The sequence below is a fragment of the Marmota flaviventris genome, chromosome 2, assembly GCF_047511675.1.
Source record: "Marmota flaviventris isolate mMarFla1 chromosome 2, mMarFla1.hap1, whole genome shotgun sequence".
Classification (NCBI taxonomy): domain Eukaryota; kingdom Metazoa; phylum Chordata; class Mammalia; order Rodentia; family Sciuridae; genus Marmota; species Marmota flaviventris.
In genome coordinates, this window is record NC_092499.1 from 154,420,013 (window position 1) to 154,443,250 (window position 23,238).

Genomic DNA, 23,238 nt, shown 5'->3' on the forward strand with positions numbered 1-23,238 from the left:
CACAGAGAGACTTTCCAGAAGATTGAAATGTGGTGTGGGCGGCACAGGCCTCATAGACCTGTGACGGGGCTGGTTTGCCTTAGTTATAAGAGATGGGAATAGACTCGCTATTCAAATGGTGTACTGAAAGTCTCTGGTATAGGTTAGTGTTCAAACCTGGGAATGTAAGGTCAGGATCTGAGGCTTCCTTCTTCCAGGGGTGAAGCTGCTGCAGGGGTTGGTAGGGACTCTTGCCTGAGGGAGCCCTGGCTAGGACAGAAGAGCTCAGCTACAGCTCATGAACATGGGCCCCCCTTCCTCACACCTGAACATACCCATGCTCACTCTGACACCTGGGAGGCAGGAGAGGCAGGGAGCCTGACCTTGATGCACCCTGGGTCTATACTTGTGTAAATGAGATGGACTGAGAAGTAAGGGTATAGGGCACCTTCATCTATTGCTTCAACTTGCAAAAGTCACCCAGGGTCTGGCTCAGCTGTGTCCTGATGTCCCTCTGGCTCCTCCAATCTGTGACTCCCTGCCTGGTTGTGTGCAGGGTCAACAGGGCCTTTTATGGAAGGATTGCTTTCAAGGGCCTTAGGAATCACCAAATAAAGTAAATGTCTTATGTCATTGCTGCCACCACTATCCCTGAATTAAATGGCCAGAAGATGAGTCAAGGCAGTAAAAACAAAGGAACATTTGGAATTTTGTTTACTTATATATCACTGAAAAAAACCAAAGGGTAATTTATTTTTGTGTTACATTGATTGCATTTATGGTGGAGAGCCATAAATTGCCTATTGGATGCATGTTTTCTTTCCTAGAGATTATCAAATCCATGTTTCTTCAAGGTGCCAGCATGCCTTCTGCTAACAGTGTACACCCTACTTTACATGTAGTCACTTTAAAGAGAGTTTGGAGAGGAAAAAGCCCACAGTGAATGGGCCTTGCTGGTGCAGGGACCTATGGTCACCTTCCTTTGAATGAAGGCTCAGAGAACCAGGCTACCAGCCAGCTCCTAGGCTTCCCACTATGATCCAGCTCCATAATTCTAGATCAAGCTGAAGATCTGTCTTTCCCTAGGATCTGGTGGTCTGCAGCCTGTAATTTCCTCTTTCTTTTCTTATGCCCCTGTACAACCTGTCCCTGGATGGCTTTGTTCCACCATTGCCCCACCCTACATGCCCAAGCACTTCTGTGCTCCTGCTAAGCTGTTCCAAATAGGCCTCAAAGGCAGCAGAGAACTCAGGTGAAGGCCTGACCCTGAAGAAACCTGACTGGAGGGCAGGCTCTCCCAACCTCTATAGGGTCACCTTGCCCTGTCTGTTCACCATGTTGACAGGCTTCCCTGTTTCTAGTTGCTCCGACTTTACATTTTAATTAGCAGCTAATTGCTGGACAAGCCTCTGAGAAACTTTATGGAAGCAACCTAAACTTGCCAGAGCACACAATGAAAAGGACTCCTGGCACTGCTCTCCTCATCTTCCTGATTTTGCTACTAAAAGGTGACACACAGAGCCATTGCACTGGAATGATCAGTCTTTTATTAATAACTTTAATCATCCTCAGAGATCAAGTGATCAGTAGCACACTTGTCCCAGATCTAGTGCTATAATGCTAATAACTGAAACCAAGAGATGGATGCCTTGACTCTCCATCGGGTGAGGGATGGGAGAGAGTACCCTGTCCTCCCCTTCAGGTCAGCCTACATCTGTCTGTCCCCAACCCCAATGAGGCCCATCAAAAGACTCAGACCCATACAGGTTCAGACCCTCTATCTGAGAGTACAGCATCAATAAAGTTACAGAAGGAAATGTGATATATTTAATCTGGCCATGATGAACTGTCATTTTCCCACTCCAGCTACTCTGTAATGACCCATTAGCACTTCCATCTGCCTACACATGAGAAGGTCCTTAAAGGTTTGTATCAGCTGGGCACAGTGCTGGGGCTGAAGGAAACGAAGAGCACAAGTATGGTGGGTGTCCTTACAGCCAAAGTTTTGCTGAAGAGGCAGGCGAAAGTCAGGCAGAACTCAGGCGAAAGTCAGAACTCACTGGCAACGAATAATAGGCACCTCGAACCTTCGGAGCCAGGGGATGACCCAAACTTCAGTATAGCAACTCAGAATCTGAAAAAAGAAAGGCTCACCTAAGGACCCCCGAATGCCTCAGAGGACCCTCCCCACCAAAGGACTCTCCTGGCACACTTTGATACCACACCTGGGCCACTAAGGTGTTGTGTATGTGTGTATGTGTGTGCATGGGTGTGTTCCTCACTGAAGAGGTATCCCTCGCTCCCATTTTTATTTGGAAAATTTTCAAAGAAAATTGAAAGAATGATTTAAGAATATGTACTTTTCACCTATATTTATGAATTATTGAGTTTTGCCACATTTGCTTTCTCTTTGCAAAGGGAGATATTATATATCATTATATCATATATCATGCTATATATCTGTCATAACATGATATATATCATACCATATATAATATATAGATCATATGACATGTCATACTATGTATAATACACACACACATATGTAATTTCTGAATTATATGGAAGTTTTTCCTGCTCTAATCTCCCTACCCTGATTCCAGGCATTTCTCTCCTGAGATGTGTCTTTCATGGAGGGAAGAACAGGTCATGTAGGGGGGTGTTGGAGAGGATGTTGTTGCCTCGCACTCTCCATGTGTGTCTGTGCGTTGTGCTTGACCTCTTCTGGACTGAGGTTTGGAAGTGTGTGGTCAGGGAACTGATCAGGTCAGAGAAGCAGCCCCAGCCCTGAAGGATGAGTGGAGCAGTTAAGGAGGGCTAGGCTGAGAGGGCAGCCCCTCTTCCTTACACGCTTCAAGTCAGGGTTGGTTTGGAAGTCACAATTGTCCAGGGGATGGTGTGTGGTTTTTCTGCATGTAGTTCTGCCGATTTCCACCTCCAGCATGTATTTCAGGCCTTTCACTACCTGGAAAGAATAAAGGGATAGGGTCCTGGGTTATTGGGCACAGGCTGGCTAGGATGGCAGCCCCTCTGCTAGCAAGAGGTGCATTAAGATAGGTGAAGAAGGCTCTGGGCAGTGAGCTGGCTTCCCAGAGCCACCTCTGGGTGAAGGAAAGCCCAGGACTTTGCAGAAGAACTAATGGGGAGGAAGCCGGTGCCTAGATTCCCCTGACTCCCTTTCCCATGCTTACTCACAAGGCTGACTGACAAGGACTTGAGGACTTTGTCTCCCATTTTAAGATGGCTCCTTTCTGCTCAGAACTCTGTATTCAAGAGGGATTCCAGGCTGGGATTGCCCCATCCCACAGCCCCTATGCACCCAAGGTGGTGTTTGAATAAAGGACACACCTGCTGAGTTTTAGACATCTGCTAGCATCCTTCCCTGTTTCTGGGAATGGTGTGTTTTGTTTTATTTTAGATTTCAAAATAACTCTCCATTAGACATAGTCATGATCTATTTCATTTTATTCTTTTTTGTTCTAAGAAAATTTGAATAAAATTTCCTCAAGTTTTAATCTCTGGCCTACCAAATACCAAATGAAATAAAATCTCCAGCATCACCAAGGTACAGAAGGACAGTGTCCTTACCCTGTCATGGAGGACTTTGGGGACTCAAGTCCAAAGCATTGCACTGACCTTCCTGGGGAAGGCAAGACCCAAGGCTCCTGAGACTGAGCCTTGGAGTGATGACATTGGCACAAACCAAACTGTCTTCTATAGAATGTTTCCTAATATCAGAACACAACTGCTCTTACAAAATTTGCAGTTTGGGTCTGGGGTTGTGGCCCAGTGGTAGAGCATTTGCCTATATGTGTGAGGCACTGGGTTTGATTCTCAGCACCATATATAAATAAATAAAAAACAAAGGCCCTTAAACTGCTAAAAATACATTTTAAAAATGTTGCAGTTGCCCAAAAGCATAAGATTATAAAAGTCACCACTAACCCTGTGGTTACTGAGTCAGTAACCAAAAGTGAAGTGAAGACCATCTGCTTTAGGATAGGGCCACTCCCATGTCACTTCTGTCCCTCCAGGCACCAGGGCAAGCTGGGTGTGTGGACGTCATCTGAAACCAACTTCCTACATCAGCAGATGTGTCCTTAGAGACCACCAGGTAATCCACCTCCTGAAGGTGTCTCCTTGTAGTGGCACTCCCTCCTCCACAGAAAATCTTAATTAAGCTTCTCCAGAGACCCTCACCATAACTATTCTTAGACCATCAGCAAGAATTTCTGCAACAGATTTTTCAGGCAGGAGGTGTGTTGCAGAAGGAGGATGTGATAAGAAAGACTAATAACCCAAGGCCTCCACAGAGGCGTTTGCATTTTTGTATTCAGGCCTGGGTTCAATGCCTAGAACAGTGAAAAAAGCTGCTTTTGTGTGGACTTCTACATATTGTGAACCTCTGAGCCCCTCCCCCTACACACTGGGTATAAAGTTCTGAAAATCTCTGAACTCGGGGTTCAGAGGGATTGATGGACTGTGGTGAAAGCCCCCATTCTGAACCTGGCTGCAGCCAATGAACCTGCTTCCTTTCTCTGCCTCAGTGTCTAGCCTCGTCTGTCCCACAACATCCTCACTATTCTACTTCCCATCATCCATGCTGGTCATGTATTCTTAGGACACAGATGAACAAGGCTGACAGTGCCCCTTGGGCTCCTGAGGAAGGAGGAACAGCACTGAGCAGGCACAGCAGGTTACTAAGAAGAGTGATGGCCTTACAGGATATGACATTGAGCAGGCTGATTGGCATACAAGTTTTGTGAGTCAGAGAGGGAGTGACTTGGGCATAGCTGTGGGATCTGAATGTATATTCCATGTGAATGGTGAGAAGGTCTTTGGGGCTGCAGGAGGGGCTAAAGCTAGGACAGGGGTCCTGGGACTCTGGTGGGGGTAGCTCCAACAGGTAAAGCAGTGACCTGCTCTGCAGGAGTGTCAGGCCTAGCATGCTACTCTAGGAGTGGGGTTATTGCCTCTGCACCCCTTAGTCCCATTAATGGGCTTTAGGCCAGCGGCCTGGTGACCACCCAAGGGAAGTGTGGTTTGAACAAGCAAAGGACCTTGGGTTTTTGTGTTTGGCTGTGAGTCACACTGGTTTTGATTGCCGCCATCAGCTTCCTGTCCTTGTATATGTTCTAGGTGGTGGGTTGCTGTCTCTCGGTTTCCCAGGGGTGTATCTGATAATGGGGCCACCAGAACCTAGACCTTCACCTGTACCAGCGCTCGGCTAATGTAGGACTCCTTGAACAAGAAGATGTCATTTGTGCAGTTGTTAAACTTTTCCACACTGTGTCTGGCAGCTTTGAGGACTCCTGGGTCATCAGTCTTTATTGTTTTGGGAAATCCTGGCTTCACACCTGAGTTAAAGTCCTGTGAACAGAAATCTGAAAGAGAGAAACACAGTACCAGATGGGAACATTGATGGTGGCAGGGTACATGATCCAAGGGGTGATGCCTCATGCCTTGGGTCGCTTAGTTATTCTCTCTGCCTCATGGCCCTCAGCCCTGATTATCCCCTGATCCATCTACCCATGCTCACCCCACCATGCACTTGTGTATCCATATGTCTGCTGAACATCCAAAGCTCCTTAGCTAGATAGTGCTGAAGGTATGATGTAATCCCTATCTGTTATGGTTTTGATCTGAGGTGTTCCCCAAAAGCTTCTATATTAATACAAAAATGTTCAGATGCGAAATGATTGGATTGTGAGAGCTGTAACCTCATCAGTCCATCCTAGTTCGAATGGACTAGATGGTAACTGTAGGCAGGTGGGGCATGGCTAGAGGAGGTGGGTCACTGGGGGCATACCCTGGGAGGGCTCATCATCCCTGCTGCCCCTTCCTTTGCTCTCTCTGCTTCCTGACCCCACCATGAGCTGAGAAGTTCTCCTCCACTGTTCCATTCCTCCACGATGTACTGCCTCACCTAGGTCCTAGAGCAATGGAATCAGCCGTCTATGGACTGAAACTTCTAAAATTGTGAGTCCCAAATAAACTTCTCCTCTTAAGTTGTTCTTGTTGGGTGTTTTGGTCACAGCAACATAAAAGCGCACTAAAACACTGTCCAGTCCCCCACCATATAGAACATTTTTAGGACCCAGGGGAATTTCCAACATGTATATTAAAGAAATACTGAACATGCCTCCCCAGTGGTGAGACATCTGGACAGGATGTGGTCTTAGGGTGTTAGAAGAAGCTGGCCCTGCCTGCCCCTCACCCTACCACTTCCAGCTTGTCTCAGCCAAGTGGATCACATGGACTGTTCAACCCAGTCCTGCCTCTCCACTGGTAAGGAGGCTGGTTGCCCTGGCTTCAACCACCCTCCTCTTGCATTCTTGGCAGAACATCTGATCTCAGACTCTGGTTGGAGCCCACCCTAGCTCTCCAATTCCTACAGCTCCAGCACTGATATCTCTCCTAGACTGTCCCCTGAGGTTCTCTGGGTACAAGTCTGGGTATAAGTCTTTACTTTCCTAGGAATGAATGCCATTCTTCAGGGATCCACTCAAGCCTGGCATGTAGTCAGTGAAGGATGGTAGGTGGGCTGGATTGATTCTACTTTCTCTTGCTCTTCCTGTATCAGGAAGCCCATATTTGGCCGGAATATGAGGAAAGTAACATGAAGGGCTTCTGTCACCAGCATCTGTGCCAAAGCCAGGCAGAACAGAGGACCCCAACATCCCTCCTTGGCTCCCCAAACTCTTATGCTTCTAGTTCCTAGAGAAGTGGAGCTCGCAGACTGGAAGGATCCCTGACGACCCTGCTCAAGTCCAGCTTGCCATTCATTCCTTTGTTCAACTTGTTCATAGGCACTTGTAGCACCTGCTTTCTGTGCCTTCCTCTTCCTGCCAGCTCTGGAAACTGGAGATGCAGAAGTTTAATGCTCTACAAGTAAACGAGATCAACAACAGAGCGACAAGACATTTAAGGCAGGGGAATGAGGAGTGCAGGGGCCTGTCTGTGAGGATACTGGGTCAGTGGGTTGCATCCGTATTCAGAGATTAGGGAGCCATGGCAGGCAGCTGTGAGTTGGGGTTTTAGTAGCTTGATGTGGACTGACATAACCCATTTTCTAAAAATCAAACATATTGCTACAGTAGCTAGAAGAAAAATCCTACTCCATCAATCCACAGATCCTTCGCAAAAAAGAAAAAGAAAAAGCAAACAAACAAAAAACCCACTTAGAGTGTGAAATAGAACAAAATATGTAGGCCAGGACCTAGGAGACTAGGGATGCTGGACTGAGGGGAGGATTAGGGGTAAAGCAGAGCCAGATGCAGGTGTTTGATTTTATGAAAGAAATATGACTCTAAAGAAGCCACAGAGGCTCCATACTGCAAAAAGTGGATAAGGACCTTTTCTGGTTGACGGTTAGAGTGTCTTGAATATTACTCCCCTCTCAAAAAAAAAAAAAAAAAAAACAAGGGAGAGAAATGAATTACAGTAGATGGGGTAGAGAGAGAAGATGGGAGGGGAGGGGAGTGGTGGGGGGATAGTAGAGGATAGGAAAGATAGCAGAATACAACAGTCACTAGTATGGCAATATGTAAAAACGTGGATGTGTAACCGATGTGATTCTGCAATCTGTATACGGGGTAAAAATGGGAGTTCATAAACCACTTGAATCAAATGTATGAAATATGATATGTCAAGAGCTTTGTAATGTTTTGAACAACCAATAAAAAAAAGAAGATTACTCCCCTCTCAATGATCAGGGATTGTATATTAAAATAATAAAATGTTAAGGGCTGGGGATATAGCTAGTTGGTAGAGTGCTTGCCTTGCATGGCCCTGTGTTCAATCCCAATATCATAAAAAAAAGGGTTTTGGGGAAATTCTAAGTAAACTAGTGGGGGAGGGAGAATGGGATAGAGGGTCTTAGGTTGGTAAACTACCCCACTTTTTAAGAATGCCTTGAGCTGGGTACAGAGGTACACACTGTAATCCTAGTGATTTGGGAAGCTGAGGCAGGAGGATTGCAAGTTTGAGCCCAATCTTGGTAACTTAGCGAGGTCCTATGCAATTGCTAACTTTACAAAGAATCTGTCTCAAAATCAAAAAATTAAAAGGGCTGGGGATGTAGCTCAGGGGTGAAGTGACCCTGGGTTCAGTCCCCAGTACCCCTCCCTGCTCACACACATACAAAAGAAAGAAGGATAAAAAAGAATTCCCTGAAATATTAACACACCAAGAGGTTGGCACCAACCTACTGTATTAAATTAACTACATTAAATGAAATAGGAACTTTAGCTCTGTGGTGGCAGGAACCACATTTCAAGTGCACAGAGGCTGCAGGCAGCTATGGTCTCATTTCCTGGTGCAGGTGACAGTGTCCCTCCAGGCAGAGGGCACTTTTAGGGGATTGGGTGCCTCTTCCTTTGGTTTGCACTTTCAGGAGGAGCCCCTCAGGTGAAAGCATGGGCCCCTCAGGTGAAAGCCCTGGGTGTCTGTGTTTCTTTAGGGGAGACCTGGCTGTCAGAGGGTGGCAGTAGTGCTCACCATAGGTAAGCTTTGGGGCTTTGGTTTCTAGTACAGGAAGTGAAGAGGTGGGTGGTAGCCCATGGTCAACCTTCTCCCTTCCTTCCAAGCCTGCAGAGCTCCCTGTGTGTCTGGGTTTTAGATATGCTGTTGTTTGAGGAGGTAATGGTGACAGGATACAGGCATTCTGGGGAGTTAAGGCACCATTGGGTTCCCTGGGTTATGAAGAAATTGAAACATTTGGGAGGAAAACACCAAGGTAAATTCAATGGAGCATTAGTTTCATTGTGGGAAGCAGATCTGGGTGTTCCTCTGGAGGACAAATTGCCCTTATCTTTGGGACCAAGTAGATGATCATAAGGCCCAATGGAAGCAGACAGGAGAAATGACTTTTACATTGAATTGGGTGTTATGGTTTGGATAGGAGATGTCCCCTCATAGTTCCTGTGTTAATGCAGAAATGTTTGAGGGTGAGATGATTAATTGCGAGAGCTGTAACCTAATTGGTCCATCCAAGTTTGAATGGACTAATTGGGTGGTAACTTGTAAGCAGGTGGCTGGAGGGAAAGGCCATTGGGGGCATGTCCTGGAAGTGTTTGTCTTCCCTGTGGCCCTTTCCCTTCTCTCTCTCTCTGCTTTCTGGGTACCATGAATGGAGCAGTTTGAATCCACCACATCCTTCTGCCATGATACTTTGCCTCACCCTCAGGCCCAGAATAATGAAATTGGCTCACCAGGGATTGAACCTCATAAATCATGAGCCCCAAATAAACTTTTCCTACTCTAAATTGCTCATCAGGTATTTTGATGATAGCAATTAAAAGCTGACTAATGCACTAGGAGTTGGGAATTAGACAGGCCAGGGTATGGGTAAGGCCCAGAACAGGAAAGAAGGGTAAAATCTCACAAGCTAGGAGCCCTGCAAGATGGATCTCCCAGAGGCCAGGGGGAAGGGCAGGGTGCCTGGGAACAAGGAAGGAACAGGCTTTATACCAGGTACCTGATCTCTGAAACAGACTGCTCATGTAGGAGGGTGGGGTCAGTCAGGTGTGTTGTAACAATTACTTGGTGATGTTCCAACCAGGTGACATGCATCACACCAGAAGTGAGGAATGGTGACTAGAGCTCAGGTCAGTGAGCTTATCAATAAATTCCTACTAAGAGACACAGAGGTGGTCATTCACCATTGTCCTCCCTGGAACCCAGATGCTTGACCCCACTAAGTGTGCCAGAAGGGTAAGGCTGCTGGCCACCTGCAGCTCACCTGTGGAGTCTTCTCTCCTTGTAGTAGCCCAAGGGGTGGGTGATGTAGTAGAGAAGACATGAGTCTAGGAGAATTCTGTAACTTTGAGGGTATCCCAGTGGCTCTGGGGCTTAGCCTCCTTTGTGAAGAGAGACCATCACTGTGTGACCAAGAGGGGCTCTACCTGGCTCCTAGGCTGGTTCCTAGGCCAGAGGTCCACGGTAAAACTAAGCTGCAATTACTTTTCAAGCCTCTCTAGAATTTGGTACCCAAAGAACTTGACCTTTTATCTTCAAGAAAGTTGTACATTTCTAGTGTCTCCTCCTCATAGAACTTTGTGGCCATGTGGTCTGTGGAGAACTGTCCTTCATAGCATTCCCTCTGTGAAGTCTCTGGGGCTGTCCTTCACAGCATGCCCTCCAGTATGACATTCCCCAGTAGCCTTGAAAGCCTTTGCAAAAGGTCTCCCAGGATCAAAACAACAAAATCTGCTTCCATTCCTTGAGCACCAGAGCTAGGGTTGATGGGTCTTGGTGTGACCCTGGAACCTGCCTTCCCTGGGTGCTTCTGGCCCAGGTGGGGCACAGATGGTGGTAGTGGGAGTCTCCTGCACCCTGTGGAAGTCAGTTCAATAGGGGAAGGAGCCCAGTGCCTCAGGCTGCTCCCTGGGTATCAAATACATACTGACCATGGAAGTGGAGTGTGGTTTTAGTCTAGACAGTAGAGAAAGACATTTTTGTGAAAGGGACAGTGGTTTCAGTGTATCTGTGCCATCAGAGAACAGGGTTCCCCCCCCCCCCCCAAGGTAATTGCTCATATTTTCTTTGTAAAGAAACATGTATGATTTTTTTAATATAAACTTTTCTATTTTGAGTGGGAAGTTTGAGAAGAGTATAACAAACAAACAAACCAAAACAACCAATACTAAGGTATTTCAAAGGTAACCGCTATGAACTCTTTTTTCGAGTAAAATGTATGAGGTGGGAAGTATGGGCTGTGTCCCCAGAAAGTGGAGCAGACCGAAAATGGGGGCTCCTCAAAAAGTGAAAGCAACTTCCTTAGTTAAGATGGAGGGACTGCCTGCCCTGACCTGGGAGGCGCCAAGGAAACTGAGAGCTGAGATCACCCCCTGCTCAGCCTGTCCAGCATAGACTAACTAAATCAGCATGCTTATTTCCTATCTTTTGTCCCATTTTGCCACGTCTTCTCTTTTAAAAGCGTTCCCCAGAGCCTCTAAAGAAGAAAATTTTGAAATAAAAGTTTCTCCTATCTTCCTTCAAAGCTGGCTTTGAATAAAATCCATTTTTCCACCACTTTGACTCTGAATATTTGGTGACCAGTGGGCAGTGTAGCCTAGCCTCTTCCCTAGGTGGCAATAGTGTCCTGTAACAAAAGGTAGGAAGCTTCCAGAACAGACTGAGATGCATGTGGGGCAAGGGGGTCCAGGGGAGGTGAGGGAGGAACCCTGCAGAGACAGCAACTCCGTGACTCTTTGAGAGGCAGGGGAAGGAAGGAAGATTGGGGCTGGGTGATGCACAGCATTGGGCAGGATACTGATTCAGGCACGCTGTCCCACTCAGGAAGCACTGCCCCAGTGTCACAGCACTGAGGGGACAAGGGACACCCAGTGTGCAGATGCAAAATGCTGAAGAGGCTTGGAGAGAGGAAAGCTGAGCTTCTGCCCTTCTAGCTTTAGGATGCACTTAGTGTCCTCAGAGGTTGTCCTTTCTGGGAAGAGAGGAGATGTAATAGGACACACCCCAGGAGTGCCTAGGTGGGCAGAAACTTCCCCTTTCTGCCCTACAGCAGCTCTGGACCCTCTAGAGAACTAGGATAGACTGGTGATTCCTGCAAGGCTCCTCAGCTGTTCTAGACCCTGGGCTACAGGGTACATGCTCCTGTAAGTCACCTGTTAGCCCTTATCAGCACTAACAGTCCATGACTCACAGAAGTCTGGAGGTCCCGCCTCTCCCAGATGGTGAAGATAAGAATGGAAGGGAAAGCTAGGAGGAAATGTTCTGATGTACTCTGCTTAAAAATACATTTTTTTCCCATATAAATCACAAATGACTTCTATTCCGACATTCCTGTTCCTATTTCTATTCCTGATCTACCTCTGTACTCCTTTCTTTAGAATCCTAACATTGACATTTGGATCCCTGGACATACTTCATGTAAAGGACACACTTGCTATGTAATGACTCTTTCAAGGATATATCTAAAAGTTTAAATGAGATTGAAAGTGAAACAGATAACCTCAAAGCTTGGGAGACACTGTCAGGATCCAGAGTGTTCTTAGTTGCAGCAATTGCTCACTATTTCCAAGCAGATTAAAGAGGTTAGAATGTGTCCTGGAACTACCACTAATATACATGCCAATGTACCCTAAGGGACTCCACAAATAGCTTCTGGGATGTTCTACCATGGGAGCCATCCTCAGCCTGCTAAAGTGTCCTGCTAAGTTGCTGAGGCTGGCCTGAACTTGCAGTCCTCTTGCCTTGCCTCCCAATTATAAGCTGTACCACCATCTACTCTCTTAATTTGCACTTCTGAAAAAGTAAGACACACTGGTCACATGTCGCCATAAGAAGACAACAGAATTTTGGACACTGGCCACATTTCAAAGTACTGAAGCTGAGTAGAAGATGTTGGCTTTTGGCTAGTGCCCCTCCTCCCTGTCTGGCCCCACCCCAAAGTCTGGGAGGGGAATTTTTTGGAAGAGTTCCTGCCTTGAGTAGGAAAGAGGAAGTGTTCAGGTGTTTAGGGAAGCTGGCCTTGTCCACCATCATCCTTTGTTGGAATGGTTACGCATGGCTTGGGGACTCTCCAGTGGGTGAAATCTATCCCAGGTTTCCAGGAGGAAACCCAAGTATTTGAAAGCTAGACACTCCTGGGTGGTGGGTGGGGTAGAGGTGTTGTCCTTTTCATGGGCTGGTGCCAACTTGGGTGCTGGGACCCTTCAGAAGTCTGAAGTTTGTGCCAAGGACTGCAGTGGTGGGAGGTAAGTGTCCTGCTCAGGGGTGCTTGTTCCATCCTCTTGGAGACAGTCATCTGAACCCTGCATCCCTGTGCTGCTCTCACCTGATGCTACCAAAATTCCTTGAGTCTGGGTCTCTACCATGTGCTCTGGGATACCTGAGTGATGAGAAATGAGTGAACCCATCCTTTTGAGGGCACACATGTCCCCTTGGCATACTCAGGATGCGGGTTTCTCCCAGGATTAGTCCAGATATCTTATCTCCACTCCCAGTGTTGGAATCCCAGCTTTGAAATTTCACTGGTTATGAAACTTTGGGCAAGCTGCTTAACCTCTCTGAACCTCTGTGTTCCCATCTGTAAAATGGAGATAATGATGGCAGGAACCTTCTAGAGTAGTGCTGAGAATATATGAGGTAACACACATGAAGCAACAGTGTAATTATCATCCAATATATCAACGTGCAATAGGGCCACAGTGAAGGTGGGAGGTCTCTGGGGGCAAACCTATGTCCAGAACATAGAAATCTCAACATAGAAGGTGGTGAGTGATCACCTCCAGGTACAGATCCAACCTGCAGTAGTTCCCAGGGGTTCCTGCAGGAAGCCAGGGTGTAGGTGCCACCCTCCTGACCCCCTGCTTCAGGGGTCCTCTCTGGGTATAATGCAGTGCTCCTGGAAGCAGGTAGCTACTTGACCACAGATCCCTGCCCCAGGGCAGATGGGCTACTGCAATCTTAACTGGTGAGGGGGTGGGAAGGGGACAGAGTGTGACATGGCAAGCAGTGGAGCTTCCTGGAATTGATGAGAGGTTGAGAAAGAAGGGCTTTTCATCTTCAACCAACGGTGAAAGGGCAGAGGCAATGTGGCAATTTCCTATGTTGTGAAGGGCTCAGGGAGGAGACCTGGGCCTCAGCATGGAGGTCTCTGCAGTTTAGTTAGTGGGCATGGAGAGAAGCCAAATGTCCATAGGGTGCTACCTGGAGTCCCTTTTGCCAACTCTCAAAAGTCTCTGAGATCTGTTTTCAGAAGAAGTAACAGAGAAGCTATAGGAGTCATGGATAGGAGGTGAGAGTAGATTCCGGTCTGGGGCTCTTGGCTCAGTTCAAACACCAGATAGGGGCTTCCAGGCACCCTCACTGTACAGATGAGGACCTTGAAGGAAGGACCAGGAAAAATTGCTGTCGCTAGCACAGCAGAGGAAAGGGCTGCACCAGACTCATGAGCAAGGGGCAACGTGGCTACAGAGACTCCACGTCCACCATGTACCTCTGGAGTGCCTTCCCTGATCCAACTCAACTAAGGCTCCCCAGGGTTGAGTGAGTATGTAGTTATTTCTTATTTCATGGATGCTGGGACTCAGGCTTAGGGAAGTCCCAGGATCCATGGCTAGTAGGTAGTGGGTCTGTGGTGCCCTGAGGGCCCCATGAGTGAGGGTGGACTCTGGGCACCCATCTGGGTTCAGTGGCAGAAAACAGGTCTTGGGAAGGAGGCCCAGGCTGGCCTGGAGGGGATGCTGAAGGGAGAGTCCCACTTCTTCTAGCCCTGATGCAGCTCTGTATGGCTCAAATATGGAGTGGATAGGTGAGGACTTTTTCCAGCATCCCTTCACCAGCAAAGTGGATGGTAATATGGCCAGAAAGATGCCACTAACAGTCATCCAGTATGTCAGGCCTCAAGGATCCCCTAGTACTACTCTGTCCCTGCTGTGTCAGATGAGAACACTGAGGCAAACCAGAACTTATGCAAATCATGAACAGTAAGTATGGATAATTCCAGGACATGGTAACACCACAGACTCCATATCCCATCCAGGACACCTTTCACTAAGGCTTTGAAAAGGGGCTTGCTTCTTTGGTGTCAATGTGCATTTTTTGCTCCTGACTTCCATCCTTGACAGCAGGGGGAAGGGAGCAGGAGGGCAATGTGGATCGGGACAGGGACAGGAGGACAGGCTGAGAAGCTGGAATTAAGGGTCTCATGGTGTGAATTAAGAAGGCAGGGAGCAGGCAGCTCATTGTTAGTTTAGCAATGTGTTAACCACCCCATTGCTGAGCACCCACCCTGAGGCTGCTGTGGCTTGTCTCCTTCTCTGACAGCGGAAGATTGCCCACTCTCCCACTCCTGCCCTGAACCTGTGGCCCCCAAGTTATAACATTGACCTGTAGGTTTAGGAGCCTGAAGCTGTGTCCCCTAGTGTCCCTGATTCCTTGGTATCTTGATTCACCATGAAGGGGTGTGCACCTTCTATGGACCTTGGACTCTGGGTACCATCCCCTTGTCATTGGTCCTCCCTGAACACCCTCTATCTGGTTACCTTTGGCCAAACCCGAGCGAGGGAGAAGGGCAGAAACCAGATGCAGTTTGAGTGCTGTCCCTGCCAGCAGAGAGGGGGGCTTAGTGACAGGGTTCCTTGGTTAAACAAGGAAGGGGCCCTCTCACTCTTCCTCTGGGGTTTGATTCTGCATGCTGGGAGAGCATCGCCCAGCTCACTCCTGGGGAGCAGGCGCTCAAGCCTGTGTGACTTGGGCAAGTTACCTAACCTGGCTCTGCCTCAGTTTCCCAGCGCACAGGGAGTGTCCTTCTCTTCCTCCTCCCCGGCCTCCCCCTGCGTGGACAATAAGGGAGCAGACTGCAGGAAGGACAAGTGTCTGATCCTTAGGGTCCCTGAGGCCAAGTCACAGGAAAGTAGTCCGCAGGCAGGCAGGAAGGACGAACAGCCAGATAAAAGTCGCCTAACCGCCACTCAGCCTTCCTCTGGGTCCCTGTACTCTACGTGACCGGACTCAGGATCGGTTAGCATCAAGGACCCGAAGACGTTTCCACTGTTCCCAGCAGAGACAGTCCCCATATCCTCCATCCCTGAAGCCTGGCTCCCCGCGAGGCAGCTGCTGCCAGGACCCGGAGCCCTGCGCCCCTCGCTGCTGTGCGGTTCTCTGTTGGCTCCAAACCAAGACAGTATCGGGGAAGATCCGAGGCGGGAGAAAACGCAGGGACGCCTGGAGCAATCTCAGGGCGGGCCCACCGTGGGGAGCGACCAGGAGACCCTCCTCTTACCTGGGGAAGGGCCGCTGCTAGTGCTGGAGACCAGGCAGCAGAAGGCGAGCAGCGCCCCGGCCGCCAGCATGACTGTCGGGCTGTGAGCAGTGCGGAGCAGTGGGCTGAGCTCCCGGGTCGGTGGTGGGTTGCCCGCCTAGGGTGGAGCCGGTCCTGCACACCGCCCCCTGGGCTGGGGAGGGGTGTGGGCTGCCAGTTTGGGGGCTGGGTAGGGGGTGGTTTCTTGCTGAATCATTTTTACCAGAAGCTCATCTCCAAATCTATCCGCCACAAAGGCAACCGCTTCCTTTATAAGTTTCCAAGCTGCGATCATTTACTGGGGGAGGAGGAAGAGAAATGAGACCTGCGAACAAAGCGTGTGCATTTTTCTACCCCAGAAATACTTATGGGCGGGAGGCAGCGCTTAAAAAAAAAAGAGGGGATTTTCAGAAGCAGAATCACTTGACTTTCTTCTCTCAAAGGAACCACGTTCTGAGCGGCCCTAGGTGTGAGTGACATCTACCCCTAGGAACTTGAGTAGGAAAACAGGGTCAGACTACATACAGCTTTAGCGGATGAACATCCTCAAACAAGTGCCCTCTGAAAGATTTCTGCATCAGGAAACCAGGAGTTGAGCAGGGTTTGGTGACTAACTGTTTAATCACTTAACCTCTTGGGCTCAAAGCCAGCAAAGGAGGGAAAAGAACAGTATGTGTCCCAGTGATTCTGGCCTCTCATTTACCTGCCAGCCCAGAGATTATAAACTCTGATTATGAGTTTGAATTGGTTCTGCTTCTTAGTAGCCCTAGACCTTAGAGGCTGCCTGCCTCAGTGTCCCTCCTCCCCCAGGTTATGGTGAGGATTTAGGAGTTTTCACCACGTAAATGAACTTTCTCCACTAGATGGAGGTTAAATGGGTACATTACATTCTGTATGTAAATGGTGCTTGTACTGTAGTACAGACTCTTATGGCCTTAGGTTCAGGGAGATCCCTGTGCCCTCAGAAATAGGATGTGCAGGTAGGGATGAAATGTCTGGATCTTGAACTTATTGTGAGAGGTGTTCCGGCATTGTCACCTAGGCTGGTGGGACATGCAGACTCTGAATCAGAGCCTTCACTTTACATGATCCCATGGGAAACTCTGTCCCAGGGGGGCCTTGCCGAGTTACACTGGATTTCAGGCAGGGAGATCTGGTTTTGTGGGACCTGGACAAAACATGTAATCTCTCATGTCCTCTCAGGTTCCTGGTTGCTCTGATATTTGTTGTGAGGACTATTACTCGAAAAATGCATTTAGCACCATGCCTGGAGTGCGAATGGAGGAACTGTCACATCCTGTGGCCTCACCATTCTCAGGCCTGCTGGATGAGCAAAGGCACAGGGAGACTCACATTAAGTCACAAAGTGCCATAGCAGGAAGGTACTGTTGCTACAGTGCTGTTACAGGGTTGTGGCAGAGTCTAGGGAGCAGTATGTGTATAAGCTGTTATGTGTGTAAATGTAAATATATCCGTCTCTCTTTGTATATGCATGTATGTATGTCCAAGAGTTTGTCTTTGAGGGTGAATGTGTATGTTTTCTGAATGGATATGAATTTATATGTGTATGTGTCTAAATCTGTGTGTGTATGTTGTGATGGTTAATTTTATGTGTCAACTTGACTTTGCCACAGTGTACCCACTTATTTGGTTAAACATTATTTTTGGGTGTGTCTGTGAGGGTGTTTCTGGATGAAATCTCATACTGTCCCTGCCTGGGATATATATTAATATATTATGCCTTGGTCTATTGTATCCAGGCTATATATGCTATTCACCTGTTTGTTACTTAGTAGCTGTCTCAGTTATCAGATTGACTATCACAATAGCACAGTGCTTGTTTTCAAGTAACAATTATTTTACTCAGGTGCTAATTTGAATATTCCAAAGAGAAGCCATAAAGTGCTTCCTTTGAGTTAAAAAGTGAGAGTTCTTGACTTAGTAAGGAAAGAAAAAAAAATGTATGTTGAGGTTGCTAAGATCTATGGGATGAATGAATCTTCTGTTAAACTGTGAAGATGGAAAAAGAAATTTGTGCTAGTTTTGATGTTGCACCTCAAACTGCAAAAATTATGGTCACAAGTGTGATAAGTGCCTAGTCATCCACCTTACTTCATCTCATCAGGTAGGCTTTGTAACAGCTCAGATCATCAAACAGAGGGGTGGGGGAGTATGATTCAATAAAATTTGGGGGGAAGTGGGGAAAGAATTAGGACACATTCATATAACTTTTATTATAGTATATTGTTATAATTGTTATTTTATTATTAGTCATTGCTGTTAATCTCTTATTATTCATGAATTATAAATTAAATTTCATCAGAATTATGAATGCATAGGAAAAACAGTATATATTGGGTTCAGAACTATCCTCTGTCAGGCATCCACTGGGTGTGGAGGGCGAGTTTTAGAACTCTCTCTCATATATTAGGAGAGGGCTGTAAAGAAATTTCAATGAAGTGTGCCCAGTTATTATATTGTTATCTGTGGCTGTGTAACAAAGAACCACATATGAAGTTAGGCAATGCACATCTTCATTTCCTAGTTTATGGGCCAGATGTCTGGGCCTGACTCAGCTGAGTTCTCTGCTCAGGGCTCACCAGGTTGCAATGCTGGTCCTAGCCCAGACTGCAGGCCCAGAGGATAATAGGAGGAAGGACTTATTTCCAAGCTTATGTGCCAATTGGCTGTCAGTTCCTTGAAGTTAAGGAACTGGGAGGGGTTGTAGCTCAGCAGTAGAGCGCTGGCCTAACACATGCGAGGCCCTGGGTTCAATCCTCAGCACCACGTAAAAATAAATAAATAAATAAAATAAAGGTATTGTGTCCAACTACAACTAAAAAATAAATATTAAAAAAAAGATAAAGGAACCGAGGGTCTCAGTTCCTTTCTGGCTGCTGGATGTAGGCCACTTCATATCCTAGCCTTGTGGGACTTTCCAATGTACACACTTGCTTCCTTAAACCCAGCATGAGAGAGTTCTAGAGAACTGGGCTACGTCTTTTGGATTATTATTGCAGAATTGACCTCCCATTGTCTGCATTATATTCTGTAGTTTAGAGGCAAACCACAGGTCCTGCCCCTGCTCTAGGGAAGGGAGTGGCTTGGGGCAGGGTAGTAGAAGCCTGGGAGAACCTGTTGTCAACCTTCCTAAAGTTCAGTACAAACACTGATTAACCCCACTGAAGAGGCCATACAAAATGGCCAATTGGGTGGCAACAAGCACCACTAAATGCAATTTCTCATTAAGAAGATGAGGCTACTCAAGAGACGTGGCTGATTCCAGACCAGGACAGGAGATGTACAAGATCAGCTAGGGATCTCTCCTATTCCCTGAGAGCAGGGCAAAAACATCAGGCCACTGGGTTCTGGTAGACAAGTTTGAGGGCCAAACAGAAGAAGCTCCCACTGCTTGAGAGGATAATTTAGCATCGGTGAAAATAAAAACATCACTGAGTTTATAAATACTAGTAATAATGATTGTAATGATAATCATTATGAATTCTTGCATCTTTTGGGGGCTATGGCTGAAACCAGAATTAGACAGGAAGTCAGTATAGATAGGTAAACGGAGTCAGATTCCATCAAGGAGGCCAATTTTGAGTGAGTCTGCCAAGTTGGAGACTTTCCCCTGAGGGATTGAAATGTTAATTCCTTCTGAGCCCTTCCTCCACCCTTATCAAGAACCTCTCCCTGCTCCAACCAGTGGCTAAGGTAACCTGTCCCAGGAGTTGCCCCTCCCTACAGGAAGTTATAAAGTTGTTAATTAATGTGTCCTGGGCTATACTATCCTGCCCTTCCCTCTTCAGCCCACCTGTTTTTCACACCTTTTGGCCATCCCACCCAGCATTCTTGCCTCTAGTCAGGAGGGAGAAAGATAAGGGGAAGAGGGCAGGAGAACAAAGGAAGCCTAGGACACATAAAAAGGGCAGAACACCCTGCTTCTTGGGATACCAGGATACCAGCTATGGCCCCCTTCTCCCTCCTGGGAGAAGTCTATGTTACCTCTTTTTAAAAATTATTTGTTTATTTCATACATGACAATAGGGGAATGCATTACATTCATAATTATCTATTCACAGCACAATTTTATCCCTTTTAAAAATAAACCCTGCTTGGGCTGGGGTTGTGGCTCAGCAGTAGAGTTCTTGCCTAGCACATGCAAGACCCTGAGTTCAATCCTCAGCACCACATAAAAATAAATAAAGGTATTGTGTCCAACTACAACTAAAAAATAAATATTTTTTTAAAAATAAGCAAACCCTGCTTTATACACTTGCCCCTGTATGCTTCTCTAATGTTCAAACTTCAACTTGTGAGGAAGCAGAACTCCTCACCAATAACCGATGGTATCATGGCCAGGGACCCTTCCTCCCAGACGCTGGTCCCTCTCCAAAAGGCCACCTGCAGCCAGAGTCCTTCTTACCTGCAGAAAACACCAGAAAGGAGGAGTCAGTTCAGATCCTTCCCCACAGCACCTACTCACCCTTATCATCCTGTAAAGAATGGGATTTCCTGGTGCTAGTTGTGGAGTGCAAGTGGGTCCTTTGAATTCTCCAAACTCCAGTTTCCTTGTCTTTTACAAAAGAAAGAAAAAGAATGAAAGAGAGAAGGAAGAAAAGGAGCCATGAATGACTGTTCGCTTCTTAGGCTTCTGTTAGGCTTGGACAAGGTGACGGGGGATGGCTCATAGGGTGTTGAATGATGGTGAGTGGTTTTGTTGTCATCCTTATAAATTTGAGTCATGTTTCCCAAACTGTTGGATATCAGGTGTGTGCAACTAAATGCTACTACAAGGAGAACCGAGCAGTTTTTTTTTTTTTTTTTTTTGGTGAGGGACTTCTCAGAGCCCTTAGAAGGCAGGTATAGTGTGCAGATGTCCATGTTTATTTACAATGGCAAAATTCACTCACCTCTGTTGAGAGCATCTCTGACTGTAGTTGGCAGTTCAGGTCTGAGGTCAGCTTTTTGGTTGTTGTGACCAAAAGACCTGGCAAGAAAAACATAAAGGAGAAAAACGTTATTTTGGCTCAAAGTTTCAGAGGTTCAGTCCTTGGCCAGCTGACTCCATAGCTCTGGGCCTGAGGTGAGGCTTCATGGTGGAAGAGCATGGCAAAGGAAAGCTGCTTAGGACATCACAAGCCAGGAAGTAGAGGCATCTCTGCTCTCCAGGGACAAAATAGGAGTACCGAAGACACACCCTCAGTGACCCGCCTTCTCCAGCCACAGCCCACTTGCCTACACTACCACCTAGTTAATCCACATCAGTGCATTAACCAACTGATTAGGTTAAAGTCCTCACCACCAAATCATTTCACCTCTGAACTTTGCATCGTCTCACACATGAACTTTTGAGAGACACCTCATATCTAAACCATAATAGGGGCTTTGTGTGGGACAGGTGGGGAGCCACAGAGACAAGGGACAGGGCAAGGCTAAGAGGCTGAGAGACCTGTGGGAGGCTATAGATATTCCCTGAAGCTTCTGCCCTGCTTTTTTTTTAAAACTGGGAATTGAACCCAGGGGTGTTTTACTACTGAACTACATCCCCAGCCCCTTTTATTTTGAGGCAGTGTTTTGTTAAGTTGTTGAGGCTGAACTTGAATTTATGTTCATCCTGTTTTGGGGTTTTGAGGAGTAGTGGGGAGACAGCCTGATCAGGTGAGGTGCTCTTGGATTGGGGTGCTAGAGGACTCCTGCTATGTTGGGCCCCATGTTGGACCCTGATTGGTGGTGGGAGGCTGAGGAGGCTGGGGAGGCTGAGGAGGCTGAGGAAGCCTGGTCTGGTGGGATGAGCAAGGGCTTGGTTCTCAGCCCTCAGTTTGAGCCCTGGTTCAGCTGCTTCATGACTTCTGATGAGTGAGCAGCTCTTTGTGGTTTGTGGGGCCCAATGATAGCATGTGTAGGCCCTGGGCCTGTTTTCCCATCTGAGGATAAATGAGGATGAAACACCATGTCATGGAGTCCTTGTGAAGGTCTGCGAGGAGAGCTTAGAGTTATCCCTCAGAGATTAAGTTTTAAAAGTGGTAGTTATTATTAATTTCGGTTCTTATTTTTTTGGTGAAAAGCCACAGTTCCTGAAAGACATGCAAAGGTTTGCCTGCAGCAGTGAGGCCCACAGTGAGGTGGGGGTGGGGGTGGGTCTATGCTCTGGGACATCAACAGCCCCCCAGTGCTGCCAGTGGAGGCTGAAAAGGTCAGGGTGGCCTGGGGTTGGTGAGGCTGGGCAGGTGGAGATCATTAAAAGGGTTGACTGCTTCCTACTGGCACCTTAGCAAATTGATTCAATCAATTGTCAAGGTAAACCTTTAAGGTGAGTGTAAGCATCCCTGTTTTAATGATAAGAAAGCTTGGGTTCAGGAGGCTATTCTCATTTACTCCCACAGGAGGACTGGGCCATCCATCCTGCTGTCCCCAGCAGAGGGGGCTGCTTGCTAATACATCTGCCCAGCAACATGGGAAGCATCCTGGACCCCCTGCATCTGAGTGGACACAATGTCCTGAGGGAAGGCCTGGTGGATCCCTCCTAGGATTTGGAGTCTGACATGTGACTTCTCTCTAAGCCTCTGTTATTACCACACAGGCAGGGATGGGTGCAGGCTCGGAAAACCAGGATGGGCAGGTTTTGAGCTTGGATCTTTGCCAGAGCCAACCTTCTTACACCCCGTGAGTCAGTTAGCACATGGCTCTCACCATGACTGGCAGAGGACTGTGGTGGGGACAGTGAAGCTCAGGAAGTCTGGATGAAGCTGCTGGGGATCCTACTGGGAGAGAGAGTGAAGTCCACTGAAGGGTGATGTTTGCTCTCCCCCAGGTTATGGGTCCTACTCAGGGAAGAGAGAGGCCAGGTCCCATTGAAACTGCTCTGTGGTCCCATTGAAACTCTCCTGTGAGGGGGCACAGGACACTTCTGGAGACCCCTGACACCAGGGACAATTAAGAGGACATTCCTGTCCTGGTACCCAGCCTGCATTTGTACCACTCGGGGCTTGGGTTGACTGGGATCATCTAGTGCTCATGATGGCTCTCTAGCTTCTGTCCCCAGTGGCCCAGATACACAGGGAGAAGTATACAGGATCCTTGAGCAGACCTATCTCTTCCATAACTGGGCTTTCACTGCCCTAGCTGCCACCTAGTGCCCAGGTCATGGCAAGTGAATGTGGTCTCATTAAATATAAATAGCGGGGGAGAGGTGGCACATGACTATAATCCCAGTGACTTGGGAGGCTGAGATAGGAAGATTGCACATTTGTGGCAAGTCTGGGCATCCTAGTGAGACCCTGTCTCCAAAAGAAAAATAAAAAGGGCTTGGGGATATAGCTCATTGGTAGAGACTCCCTGGGTTCAACCTTCAGTATCACAAAACAAATCTGCTCTCAACAAATTAAAAGTTTTTTTTTCTGGTGCATTATAATTATATACAACATTAGAACTTGTTGTTACATATTTGTTCATACATACAATATTCCAACATAAATTGGTCAGTT

The 23,238-nt window shown here is 47.3% G+C and overlaps 1 protein-coding gene across 1 annotated transcript; it reads right to left on the reverse strand.

Moving 5' to 3' along the window:
* Nucleotides 1–1,503: 1,503 nt before the first annotated feature.
* On the reverse strand, nucleotides 1,504–16,020 carry Cst7 (cystatin F). The gene is made up of 4 exons (XM_027956145.3): nucleotides 15,734–16,020; nucleotides 5,191–5,363; nucleotides 2,828–2,944; nucleotides 1,504–2,113 (listed from the first exon to the last, which is right to left on the reverse strand). Exons 1-4 carry the CDS (start codon nucleotides 15,801–15,803, stop codon nucleotides 2,036–2,038), a joined length of 438 nt encoding a protein of 145 aa, XP_027811946.2. The 5' UTR covers nucleotides 15,804–16,020; the 3' UTR covers nucleotides 1,504–2,035.
* Between the last annotated feature and the right edge of the window lie 7,218 nt (nucleotides 16,021–23,238).

Excerpts from the sequence above, each read along its gene's own strand:
- Cst7 (XM_027956145.3), bottom strand. The coding sequence starts at position 15,803 with ATGCTGGCGGCCGGGGCGCTGCTCGCCTTCTGCTGCCTGGTCTCCAGC. Across the intron at positions 2,945-5,190 it reads TTAGCCGAGCGCTGGTACAG|GTAGTGAAAGGCCTGAAATA; the intron begins GTGAAGGTCTAG and ends TATTCTTTCCAG. Across the intron at positions 2,114-2,827 it reads CCAACCCTGACTTGAAGCGT|ATTCTGAGTTGCTATACTGA; the intron begins GTAAGGAAGAGG and ends TTCTTTTTTCAG.